The sequence below is a fragment of the Diabrotica virgifera genome, chromosome 10 (genome assembly GCF_917563875.1).
Source record: "Diabrotica virgifera virgifera chromosome 10, PGI_DIABVI_V3a".
Lineage (NCBI taxonomy): Eukaryota > Metazoa > Arthropoda > Insecta > Coleoptera > Chrysomelidae > Diabrotica > Diabrotica virgifera.
The window spans coordinates 121723739-121738143 of NC_065452.1; the positions used below are offsets into that span (position 1 = coordinate 121723739).

General features: G+C 36.0%; 1 protein-coding gene across 1 annotated transcript in view; it reads right to left on the reverse strand.

Annotated features, from left to right (window-relative positions):
• Positions 1-6656: 6656 nt before the first annotated feature.
• LOC114339865 (potassium voltage-gated channel protein Shal) overlaps positions 6657-14405 on the reverse strand; it is a 142591-nt gene continuing 134842 nt past the window's right edge. Inside the window, exon 4 of the mRNA XM_028290548.2 lies at positions 6657-7592. Within this exon, the coding sequence (XP_028146349.1) occupies positions 7368-7592 (225 nt within the window). The 3' untranslated portion in view covers positions 6657-7367. The remainder of the gene's footprint in view (positions 7593-14405) is intronic.

Below are 14405 nucleotides of genomic sequence, written 5' to 3' on the forward strand. Positions count from 1 at the left end.
AAATAGAGCACTGGATCAAGTTCACAAGTGACATGGATCACGACATCTATGGCGCACAGAGGAAAGTTTGGAAAATGCTAAAACAGAAAAAAACCAGTAACTGAATTTGTACAGACAAAGGGGAAACCAACTGAGACATGGGAAAAATATTTCAGAGAACTCTACAAAGGTGAACACTCCGATGATGAACACGATTACAATACAGAAGACAGGTATATCACTAAAGAAACTGAAGTAGAAGCGAGAATGAAGATCTTAAAAATAGACGATCGCCAGGTACTGATGGAATACCTAACGAACTGCTAAAATACGGAGGTCAGAAACTCAATAATTGCCTCACAACATTGTTTAAGAAAATCTTAGACAGAGCAGAGATACCACAAGATTGGCACACCAATATCACAATACCGATTTTTAAGAAAGGACAAAAATCATGCCCGGACAACTACAGAGGAATAACTCTCTTAAATACGACATTGAAGTTATTCACAGGCATACTCAAGGATAAATTGGAATCACAGATAAAGAACAGAGAAGAACAGCAAGGATTCAGAAAAGACAGGTCGACGACGGACGCAGTATTTGTCATGAAACAAGTGAAAGAGAAGTCGATAGAATATAACAAACCTGCATATATTTGCTTCGTAAACCTAACGAAAGCATTTGATAGAGTCAGACTTAGCGATATAATAAAGAAAATTAAGCAAAAAAGGATACCGGCAAACATTGTTGAAGTCATAAAACAAATGAACAATAACAACACGACAAAATTTAAAACAAACGACACCACTACGACAAACATACCAATACCAGGAGGAATCAGGCAGGGAGATAGCCTCAGTCCATTTCTGTTCAATATGCTAATGGATGAAATAATAGAAGATGTGGAATCGCTACAACTAGGATACAGACTCGGTCACAGTAGAATCAGTATAGTGTGCTATGCGGATGACGCAGCCCTGAGTTCAGAGGACGAGGATAACCTACAAAGACAACTTTATCGATTCTATCAAGCATGTCGACGACTCAACATGAACATATCCACGCAGAAAACAAAATGCATTACCATTGCAAAAGACTAAATTAGATGCAAGCTAGTGGTAGAGGGGAAACCCATAGAACAGCTAAACCAGTTCAAATATCTAGGCGTAGAGTTATCAATTTATCATGACCCAGCCAGAGACCTAAGAGGACAAATTCACAAGGCCGCTGTCTTGTCCGGATGTTTGAGAGATGTGGTCTGGAATAACCCATATAGGAGAATGGACAGCAAAGTTAGAATTTATAAAACTTGCATCAGACCTGTTATGACCTATGGCATTGAATTAAGAGAAGACACAAATAAAACCAAAAGCATGCTACGAACAGCCGAAATGAAGACACTAAGAGCAATAGCAGGGAAGACAAGAAGAGATAGAATACGAAACAACATCATCAGGGAACAATGTGGCGTGCAAGATGTAGTCAGATGAGGCAGGCAAAGACGAAGAGAATGGTTCAGTCATGTAAAAAGAATGGAGGAGCACAGACTACCAAGAATTGCTCTAGAAGGAAAACCAGCAGACCAGCGTCCACCGGGAAGACCACCAAAAAGATGGAGAGATAGCTGGCAGTCTACCTCTCAAGAAATACTTCAACGTCGGAATTAACAGATCGATAGATCTCCAACAAGTATAAGAAGAAGAAGAAGAAGAATTTATAAAACTCTTGGAGGAAGAAGGAATAGACTGGATCACGGCTGTCTTCAGTAAAATATACAATACAGGAATTATCCCTGATAAATGGCTAGAATCAGAATTCATAGCGATACCTAAAAAACAGGGGAAAAAGTGCGAAGAATATCGATTATCGAATCAGCCTAATTAGCCATTTGTTGAAACTGTTTCGTAGAGTCATCCATGGAAGAATTTATAAGAAGTGTGAGGAACAAATATCGGACAGACAGTTCGGGTTCATTAATGCAGTGGGTACCAGAGAGGCACTTTTCGGAGTACAGGTCCTGATTCAAAGATGCAGAGACGTTAACTGCGACGTATACGCGTGCTTGATCGACTATGAAAAGGCATTTGACAGGAGATTTCAAAGGCCTCCACTCCAATCTTTTCCATGTATTTACAGTTGTAGACTACAGTCCTATCACGATGTGAATAGTTGTGGGTATCGCTAGTTACCTGGCGATCGGCATCAGTCAGGAAAACTGCATTGCCGCATTACCTTTGAAAATTTGTGCTGCAATTGCAGACCAAAGAGGAAAAATAATTTCCAGGTATTTTACGAGAGTGGGTAGCTTTTATGCAAATCTCTACTAGGCAAGTAGTCTCGACAACGCTCTCTGCATTCCATAACTGTTCAATATGTAGGTCAAACTGTACTATTTTAATATATATTTTTGAATATGGACTTTTCACGGATGACTAGAATGATTCTAAAATTGTTTTTCTATACAGATATTTTGTTGAACCAGGTTCTGAGGTTCTATAACCAGGATGTTCTTCTTCCTGGACTTCGCTTTCCAAATATTTTTCCTTGCAGAACGGCTTCTAGGAGTTCACATCTGGATTCATTTCGCATAATGTGTTCAAGTATTGTAACTTTCGAGATTTGATGGAGGCCAAGTCAGTACCTCTCGGTTCCTCTGCATTCTTCTGAGGACCTCTTCATTTGTGACACGGTCAGTCCACGGGATTTTAAGTATTCTCTGATACAGCCACACCTTAAATGCTTCCACTTTTCTGCACATATCTTCGTTCAAGGTCCATAAAAATGGTCAGAGAAAACGTAGAATCGCAGCATTCTTATTTTTATATCAAGAGAAAGGTTGTGGCTCTTGAAGAAAGCCCCCATACGGATGAAGGTGGATCTAGCTTTTCCGATGCGCGCTCTTCTCTTGATTGTTGGTCCATTCTTCATTTATGATGGTACCGAGGTAGATCAACAAAAACAATGACAAACACACAAGACAATAGAAACGTAATACTAAACGACACCACAATAGAAGCGGTTAATGATTATATATATATTTGGGACAGATTATAAAAATAAATAAGGAAAACCACACAGCGGAGGTAAAAAGAAGGGTCAGATTAGCCTCGGCAGGATTTGGAAAATTAAAATGGGTCCTAAAGAATAAAAAAATACAACAATACTTAAAAACAAGAGTGTTTGACCAGTGCATACTCCCAATTCTCACATACGCATGCCAAACATGGACCTTGATCAAGGCAAACATGGATAAAATAATAAAGACACAAAGAGCCATGGAGAGAGCAATGTTAGGAGTAAAATTGACAGACAAAAAGCAAAACAACTGGGTCAGAAATAGAACAAAAGTCAAAGACGCAGGCCAACATACAACCAGGCTAAAATGGAGCTTCGCAGGTCATAACGCTAGACAAACGGACAATAGGTGGAATAGCACTATACAACAATGGAGACCATGGACAGGAAAGAGAGCAAGAGGACGACCCCAGATGAGATGGGGAGACGACATTAACAAGATAGGAGGAACGCACTGGAAACAGAAAGCACTAAACAGAAGCGAATGGAGGAAACTGGGGGAAGCCTATGTTCAGAATTGGACGAATTAAAGGGCAAAAGAGGTGGATCTAGTGCCTCACTCTGTCTACAGGGGTTTGGTTGACATAGAGTTCACCTTCTGTTCTTTCCTTGGTAATGATTAAGTACTCATTCATAAACTACTTCATGTATACGGCGAACATTTAAACGAAATTATTTATTTTAATGAAAATCATTTTTTATTTTATATAATGCTAATATAAATACTTAAGGTATTTCACGTAACCATTACAATGTTTTAAGGATAATTTTGAAATGAATTACATGTCGTTTGTGTTAATCGTTAATTCTAGCCGAATGGAATGAACTCTTAATTTACGCAACGTAATAGGCTAAGATTGTCTTTGGCTAAAAGCCCATCTAATACTTTTCTAGCACATCCAATATTCTAGAATGTCTATACAAATACAAGTTTCACCATCGAGGTATTCCAAACAATGGTTTAAGTAATATTGGTACGTTAGTTTCAGTGTTAATCACTAATTAATATCACTTTTAATTTGATTGATTTAGTTTAATTGCGTTTATTAAATAAAGTAAAAGCATGTAGGCAATTTCAACGCTAAACTGAATTTCTTGGTGGAAATAGAAGAGAAAAACAACAGAATACCTGGTGGGTGACGTAAAATATGATTCACAATTAGATTGATATTGGTATGATCTAAGATAGAAAATATCTGTACCCACAAGTATTGCATCGATTGTGTATGGGTTGGGAATGTCAAAACCAATCAGTTTGGCTATTATTTTTAGTAGTCATTGCTACGACGTGATCACAGAGCCGTCATTTTGAGCTACTCCAATAATTTTTAAGAGCGGTCTAAGTTTTTCATTCAAACAACATCCAACAATATTTTCGTCCAACAGAATAGTCCAGAGAAATAATGTAAAAAAGTATCTTGTTCGGGACTTTGACCCGGCCAGATATATGACAAATTTTTATGTGCGCAAGGCCAGGAATATAAGTAAAGAGTAGATACAAATTATAAAAAGAAACGTCAAAATCCATCAACAAGAACCGGAGAGTTTTTATAGCTTGGGGACTAATAATATTAAACCTTATGTTATTGCAAAAAGAATTTGTTTGGGATAAACAAATTCAGTAACTGATTTATGAATTAATCTGAAATTTTAACCACATTTTTAATACTATAAGACCGAACTTTCCACTAAATATCCGCAAGGAAAAAGTTTTCCTGTAGTTGGCTGTATACCATGTGATACAAAAAACAATAAATCCTGTATAAAAGGTATATTTAAAAAACCCTCAAAAGGGCCACATCAAATTCACATAACTAGTTTTCGACTGGTTTACCAGTCATCATCAGTGCTTACGTGCAATGTACATGCTTAACCACCAAGGTAGTATTACACAAAAATATGACTTGCCGTCTCACTTCCAACATGTGAACAAGTCATACCTAGCTCTCAGATGTTACCTAGGGCATATTAGATAATATTTTAAACATCCAGGCTTAAGGTAGCATTTTATACCAATGTTTCCTTGACGGACTACTTTTACTGGGCTTTGACCCACATATTTTTGTGTAATACTATCTTGGTGGTTAAGCATGTACATTGCACGTAAGCACTGATGATGACTGGTAAACCAGTCGAAAACTAGTTATGTGAATTTGATGTGGCCCTTTTGAGGGTTTTTTAAATATACCTTTTATACAGGATTTATTGTTTTTTTTTTCACTAAATATTAAGGTTGAAGGTTCATTTTTTACAATAGGTAGTAATTAAATTAATTGAAAATTCTTAGATTTCTTACCGTTTTATTAAATCAACTTTGGCAAATCGCCATTTTAGAGCGTTAACCGTGTTTTATAAAATAATTACCTCCAAATTCGTTCAAATTGCTGTAGGGCAGACCGGGGTTGGTTGTTACAGGGGCAGGTTGTTACAGACGCTTTTATTACTTACGAATAGTCGTTGACTCCATAACAAGTCTGAAGAATTTCGCGCATGTCTGTCACCTATAATATATCCAAACGACACAGCGTCCGTCCATCGTATAATCCCGTAGAGTGTGGTTATGTGTTTTCATGCCTCCGAATAAAATTTAATGTGCCGAAGTAAGTATTAATATCTTTGGTAATACATAATGATATTAAATATTCTTGTGACGTGTAAATGCATCAGTATATTATGTTTATTTTTTATTATATAGTTGCTCAATAAATATAGTTTTGTTATAAAGTTATTCACCATTTTTTACAAACCATGCTTTCGGGTTGGTTGTAACAACCAGCCCAATAACGGGGTTGATTGTTACGTTTGTCGTCAGCATATATTTTACACTTTTTGGCTAACTCAATAGTGCTTAAGTTTTATTTCAGTTCTTTAATAAGTAAAAGAAGTGTTAAACTTTTGTTTGATTTATTTAAAATACATTTCTTAAAAATAGTTTTTGTTATATTATTCTTTTAGCCAAATGTGTAACAACCAACCCCGGTCTCCCCTACTTTTTACTGTAGCTAAAAGTTTTTAAAATGGTACATTTTTAGCATCAAGTTATTAATAATTTAGAAAGTTCACAGAACCCTTTGCAGGAGACATAGAGGTTGGGATTATTGAAGTCTATATTACTCAAAAAAATTGTCAGATACCTGGCACAGACAAAATTTTAGACAAATAAATAATGAAGGCAGATGGATGAAGAAAATATTCCAATGGTGTCCTAAAACTAATAAGTGAGACAGAGGAAGACCATCTACACCATTATATAAAAAAAGCAATAAATAAACGGGGATAAAGCAGTTAAAAATGGAAGGAAATAGCGACCTACATATGATCATCAGATAACGCAGCAGCCTGAGGGTGATGATGATGGAGCAATACCATCATTTAATTCAAAACGAAGTTCTAAAGTTATCCTTCATTGAAGTACTGAGTTTCTGACTCAGTTTAACCAGCTTATCATCAGTAGTTATCTCTATCTCCAAATTTATAAGGCTGATAAACATTTAAGAATAACCTCACGTTTTCTCCATCCCTCTACTCTACTCCATATCGTAATAATGAAAAATATACGTCGTCTAACTTGCCATTCTGTGACATACGTTTCGCTATTTTTAGCTCTTCAGACAGAACTTGCTTGAAAGACGAGGTAAAGAGAATAACCTTTGTATATCGGTGGTTAATACACAACCATGTAGTTATTCACTGACTAGTGCAATCTGGAATCTATAGAAGCAACCTACTAGCTTGACATTAACGGAAATATATACGTTTTATGCTACATCTCTGTCGGTTTTATTGACGGTCGTTCTGCGGATACAAACTTCATCAATTTCCAAAGAAAGAAATTTTAATAATACAGAAACAAACAATATAAAGTTGTACATTGAAACACACATTCTGGTGCTTCCACTGGAAATGAAGAATAGAGAAAAATTTTATTTGTTTAATGAGTCCAATGTCAATAAATGTGATTAGAAATTTTGTGGTTTTCAACATTTCTGCTCAAAACTTACCTTGATTGATAAATTACTCATATTTTAATAACGAACTGATACATCCTAAAGTAACCAAAACAGTTATTTTAGTAGTTTAATATTATTAGGTCGTATAGTTGCAGTAATTTGACTGTCAAGAAAAATTGTAAACACGATAGTTCATACAATTTTCTTAAGCTACATTTTCAGTTTATCTTCTAAAGGAAGTACGGAATGAACAAAACCAGAAACAAGCTCACCATAAAATCTTCGTAATGCGTTCAAAATCTAGACCTTAGGCCGACAACATAATAATACTATTTAGTAAAATAAAAAACGTGATATGTCTTAAAAAGACGCTTCTACTAAGTAAGTTCCATCTAAGCCACTTCCCGTCTGATTGGTCTGAGCTGCCGAGGCAGCAGGCATGTACTTTCCACAGGTCTGCTGGTACCTTCTCGGGCAGCAGCGACCACAGCAGGACTGGAGTAAGCCCATAGATACAGCCGAATGGGCCGGACTTGCCATCGGCGATGGAGAGCCCGGTCGTTTGGGATGGCCGTTATATGGTACCTACAAAAAAATTATTAATTAATTCATTAAAATACACTCTACACTCTACAATATATAGGGTGGTCTCCACATATGGAATAAAATTATTTCTATTGATGCTTTAAAAAATTATAAAAAACGCTGAGACCCCTCGATTTTTATATATAAATGTGCATTTTTACAATTTTGAAATTAGAAAGTGTTAGAGCTTCACGATATTCGATAAAAATGTCGATATTGCATTGATATCGTGTCGAAAATCAATACGATACTGATACAGTACATACCTTAGTAATATTAATGTCGATAAGATACTCATTATCTAAAATCAATACAATTATCTTTTATTGTTGATACGCCTGCCTCGATATTATTCAGAATATCGATATAGAGAAAAAAAATAAAACGCCACGTGAGTGCTGCATAAGGCCTATTATACAGTTAAAATATTATAAGAGTTATAAGACGCACAAGCGCGTATGCTCTCCATTAGTGCGAGAGGGAAGGACGATGAACCCAATAAGTCAATTAAGTAATTTCGATATTTTATTTTTAAAATCATCAGATAAGATCGATGTTTTGGAAAAGGAAATTGAAAACTACTTGCAATTCCCAAAACCTGGACCAGACCCAAATAAGTATTTTATTATGGTGGAAATCATATGGTAGTGTTTTCCTAGTTTTATCTCGGTTGGCTGGGGATATTTTGTGTGTCCAAGGGACGTCCGTACCAGTCGAGCGGTTTTTTTCTGAAGCAACGCTGGTACAAACGAATAAACGATGCTCTTTAAAAGATAAAATTGTCAAAGAACCCATTTGTGTGATGAAGAGCTCTTTAAAGGATAATATTTGTGAGGTTACAATGTAATTTATCCTATTTCTTGTATATTTTAAGAGATTTTTTACTGAAAATAGTGATAAATGAATAAAAAATCAAAATGAAAATTTTTTTATTAATATAATTCTTTTTACGTCGATATTTTATGGAGTAATGTATCGATATCGTATCGAAATCAACATCAATACGATACTTTTGTAAGAAAGTATTGCCGATATCCATACATGATACGATACTTCATTGGCATAACCAATACAATACTCAATACTTAAAAAGTATCTATATTGTTTACGATTTAAATTAATTTGTTATATTTTATTTAATATTTGTTTAAATCCCGCTGCGACGAGCCTGGACTCTTTTTGTCACAACATATAGATCCAAAATCTAATGCCGAACCAGCCGGTCTTCATATACTTGTATTTTATGTATAATTACTTGGCCTCGAGTCTGCGAAGAATAAACATGTTCTTTGCCATGCATTTGTAGAATTGTACCGTAGTCAGTTCTTAAATAAAGTCTTATAACTATTATCTACATTATTGTCACTCAACTGAAGTGAAAGAGATTTATTCTCATCAACCAATGGTCCTTCGAGCCGGATAGTGCATAAGAATATTGAAATTATGTGTCAATAATAAATTACCAGTTCAAATTTGATTATTACCAGTAAATCCAGTCAGCCAGTTCAAGACGGCATAATATCATCACGTTAAAAGTTAGTGAAATCTTCTATCGTCAACAACGAGCAGGTTTTAGAAAAAGTTTGTTTGCCGCTGTACAAATGTGAGTTTTTCCTTTTTATTGATTTATTCCTATTCTAACCAATATTTTTAAATATTTCGTTATCTTTCGCTTTGTGTGAGCCAGTTTTTATTCAAATTTATATTTAATGATATTTGAACTTTATATTTTAAATGAGTTTGCCAGTTTTATTTGTAATAAACTGAAACCTGAATTATTTTAAAATTAGAATCGGTTTTTTTGCTATAAATTGCTTTCATTTAATTAATAATATTTGAATTATTTCGAAATAGGATTGATATTAAGCATACATTTCATTCATTTAATTAAAATAAAATGCCGGAATCAAAAGAAACGAAAGAATCCGAAAGGTTGCGTAAAAGTAGGGAATCTGTTAGAAATCGTCTCGGTACCTTCGCAAAATACATTGATAAAATAGCTATACCGGGGTCGTCGGATAATTTGCCGGTCACCGAACTTTTAGTCAGATTAGATCGGGCTGAAAAATTAATAGAAGAATTTGAAGTTGTTCAGGATAAAATAGAGGCGTTAGTAGATGATGTATCAGATGAAATAAAATATCGTGAAGATTTTGAAAATTTTTAATTTTTCTACTATAGCAAAGGCAAAAGAGCTTCTGCAGCCTAAGCCTATTATATCTAAGATCAGTTTCTGATCGTAATAGCTCATTCAATTCAGGGATAAAGCTTCCAACCCTTCATGTGCGTCAATTTAGCGGGAACTATTCAAACTGGTTAGATTATCATGATTGCTTCGATACAATAATCGTTAAAAATAATGATATAAGTGACATTGAGAAATTTCATTATTTAAAATCATCCCTATCGGGGACAGCTGAAAAGATCATAAATTCTATTAAGGTTTCTGCAGCTAATTTTACAGTGGCGTGGAAGCTTCTTTGTGACAGGTATTCTAATGAGCTTTTGCTAATCCATAATCACATCAAGTCCATTTTTAATCTAAAGGTAGTTAATCGTGACAGTTCTAAGTGTCTCCAACATCTAATTGATGGATTAACTAGCAATCTGCGATCTCTAAAATCCTTAGGGGAGCAAGTAAGCACTTGGGACTCAATCATTATTTTTATAATTCTAGAGAAACTTGATCCTGAAACTGTCAAATATTGGGACAAGGAGAGTCGAGGTAATGTCCCTACGTCGGTAAAGCCTACTCTCGACGATCTTCTAAAATTCTTGCAGCATCGAGCTGATACTTTAGAAAAATTCGAAGCAAGATCTATCAGGGGAGGTTCTAGTTCCAAAGATTATTCTCATTCTTCATCTCATAGGTCTAAAACTCGTACAAATCAATAATTCGTCAATAATGGAGCTTCTTCAGATCTGCGTCCACATTGTAATGGTCCTCATAAAATGTCAACTTGTACTTCTTTTCAAAATTTAGATGTGTATGCGCGCATGCGTGAGATCAAAAGGGTACGAGCGTGTTTTAATTGTTTATTTATAGGACACCAAAATACCAGTTGCAATTATGGTAAGTGCAAGAAATGTGGAAGGAAGCATCATACGCTTCTCCACATTAATGCAGAAAATAGCAATTCTCCAAATGATACTCAATCCGTTTCTTCGGATAATCAAACTCCACAAACATTGTCATGTCATGCAGTTCAGAATTCGTTTGCACTGCTGTTAACTGTCATAGTCCAAATTTCAGATCGGTCTGGAGTTAAACATAATTGTAGAGCCCTTCTGGACAGTGGTTCGCAGTCACATTTTGTCACGTATATTCTGGTTTCCAAATTGGGTCTCTCCAAGGAAACTGCCGACATTTCAGTGGTCGGGGTCACTCAAATATCTTCAAGGATAAAGCACAAGAGTAAGTTGTCAGTATATTCGTTATATTCTTCTTTTTCGACAACCTTAAACTGTCTTGTTACTTCTTCAATTTGTGGTCACGTTCCAAGTGTTCCGATCGACGTAGACTCTGTCTCTATTCCATCTAATATTCGCTTGTCTGATGCAAATTTCAACATTCCTTCCGGCATAGATCTTCTCATAGGTGTAGCGCTTTTCTGGTGTCTTCTGTGCGTTGGAAAAGTCAAATTGGGTCCTCAGAAACCCATTTTACAAAAAACCAAATTTGGCTGGGTAATTTCTGCTCCACTGCCCAAAAGGTACGATCATCAAATCGTCACTTGCAATTTTGCACAACACAATGAATGTCATGATCTATCAAGATTCTGGGAAATAGAAGAGTGTCCACTTCTCCCACCTCTTTCAAAGGAGGAAATAGAGTGCGAGGAACACTTTAAATCGACTCATAAAAGAAATTCGGATGGTCGTTTTATAGTCAGTCTTCCATTAAATAATTCGACTGATACTCTGGGTGAATCTAGGAGCAGAGCTGAAAAAATATTCTTTAATCTAGAACGAAAACTTCAGAATAATCCTATCATGAATGATATGTATGTTTCATTTATGGACGAATATATTTCAATGGGTCATATGTCTAAGGTTGAGGAGCCTACAGACCCAGCTCACTTCTATCTCCCACACCATGGAGTCCTTATGGAGAATAGTCTCACTACTCAGCTGCGCGTAGTGTTCGATGGTTCTTGCCCTACCACTTCAGGTGTTTCAGTTAACGATCTTTAAATGGTCGGACCAGTCGTCCAAAATTATCTTATATCAATTCTATTTCGATTCAGGTAACACACTTATGTGGCTTCTGCTGACATCGCCAAAATGTATCGGCAAATTCTTGTTTGTCCTTCTGAACGAAGCCTCCAGCTAATTCTATGGAGACGGGATCCTCAGGAGCCTTTGCAAACTTATTCTCTGAACACGGTAACTTACGGCACTGCCTCTGCCAGCTTTCTTGCTACAAGATCAAGATGTCTGCTCCAATTATCTTATAAAAATTCTGAGCAGTATCCTCAAGCTGCAAATATTAATAAAAATGATTTCTACGTGGATGACCTCCTGACGGGGTCTGATTCAGCCTCAGAGCTTCTTCAACATTGTCAAGAAATTACTCATATATTATCAGAAGGTTGTTTCCCTCTTCGAAAGTGGGTTTCTTCGAACGACCCTTCACTTCTTACAGATATTCAGGATTCTTTGGTTCCTTCAGATCTTCCTTTCTCGCTAGGTTCTTCTGAAATTACAAGAACTCTAGGACTGCAGTGGTGTCCAAAATCCGACCTTCTTCAGTATCACATATCCTCTGACGTTCTTTCTAGAACGGTTACGAAAAGGACTATACTTTCTGGGATAGCCCATATATTCGATCCTCTTGGTCTTCTTAGCGCCACAATTATCATTGTAAAAATTTTAATGCAACGGCTGTGGTTGCAAGGCTTGGATTGGGATCAAGCTGTACCTCTAGACATCCACACAAAGTGGCTTTCATTTCGGGATCAGCTCTGCCATTTAAATAATGTAAGAGTTCCTAGACATGCTATCATTGCAAATGCTTCAACTATTGAGCTGCATAGCTTCTCTGACGCTAGCGAAGCAGAATATGGTGGCGTCATTTATATTCGAAGTATTGATCAACAAGGTAATATATCGGTGCGCCTCTTTTGTGCCAAGACAAGAGTATCTCCTCTAAAAAAATCAGCCTTCCTCGATTGGAACTTTGTGGAGTCTTAATATTGTCACGGCTCGTAAAAAAGTCACAGAATCGCTCAGACTTCAATTCCATGATACTGTTCTTTGGACCGATTCCACTATCGTCTTAGGGTGGATCAGAACCTCACCACATATTCTTAAAACATTTGTGGCCAATAGGGTGTCTGAAATTCAATCCAGCACTTCGTCTGGTGCGTGGAGACATGTCGGTACCAAGGCTAATCCTGCGGATTTATTGTCCCGAGGTGTGGAACCCAGTCGACTTATGTCATCAAAAATTTGGTGGCACGGTCCTCCCTTCCCCATGGAATCTCCTGATAGTTAGCCGGTTCTAAGCATTCAACCTGAACAAGATCTTCCGGAGACTAAGAAAGTTTTGGTCACAAGCTTCGTGCAATCCTTTCCATTCCAGAATTACAGCAATTTCTCGATTCTCACAAGAGTCATTGCTCGTTGTTTGCGTCTCTTCTGAAATAGCTCAACGTCAAGACGCATGGTTTCCGATCCTCTAACCACCATAGAGCTTCAAGCCTCTGTCATATGTATTGCAAAAATGGTTCAAGCAGGGATATTTCCAAAGGAACTTCATAAGCTTTCCAAGGGAAAATCGCTGTCTTCTAAAAGTAAAATTATGTCTTTAAATCCATTTCTGGATAGTAATAGAGTAATCAGAGTCGGTGGTAGATTACGCAACTCTAAATATGATTTTAATAAAAGACATACAATATTTCTTCCTGCAAAGCATCCTGTTACGACTATGATCTTTCGGTCGGAGCATCTAAGGTTGTTGCATGCCGGTCCTCAGCACTTATTATCCGTCGTTCCCCAGATAACAATATAAACTTGTTTCAAACTTGCAACAAGTTTTATACATCAAACATGAAAGCTTGCTGCAGGTTTGCCATGGCAACTTTGCAAACTTGCAGCAAGGTTAAATCAAACTTGCTAGTTGAAATGTGACTAACTTGCATGAAGTTTGTTTTTTCAAACTTGATATAACAAACTTTCTGAAGGTTTGCTTTTGTTTTGTTGCATAAAGTTTGTTTTTTCAAACTTGATATAAACTTGCTTACGGTTTGTTTTGAGATACTAGCCACAATTTGAATAAAACAATGTGAATAAAAAATACAATAACATTTTATATAACTATTTATTAATCACTCGACTAAAATACAATGTATTGAATAAAATTATTCATTGGAACTTACATTAAACACCCTAGCTTCAGATTCCGACGCTTGGTTTTGTCTATCAGCTCTGAAACAAATAGAAATTGTTAAAAACTCTTGCTGTGTGAACAGAATTAATCTATGTTATTAAAAGAGGTAAAAAGATGTTAAAGTAACAATTTTACAATAAAACCTAAAATTTATTTATTATATCTATTTTATAATATATAATTTATTTTAAATAGTATGTGAGTACAGTTAGAAGCTACAAAAAAACATAAAAAGACTTACCTCTACCTCAATGCCACCAGAGTTGACCAGAGTAAAATGAGTAGGTACTAATCTGTAATGCAGTAAGCATGCAGTTTGGTCTATTAACAATGAATAAAATAGGCTTCAGCTTTGTAATAATAATTAAGGTAATAGTCTCGGAGAATTGTACGGAAAATTTAAGTTGTAAAAAACTTGAAGA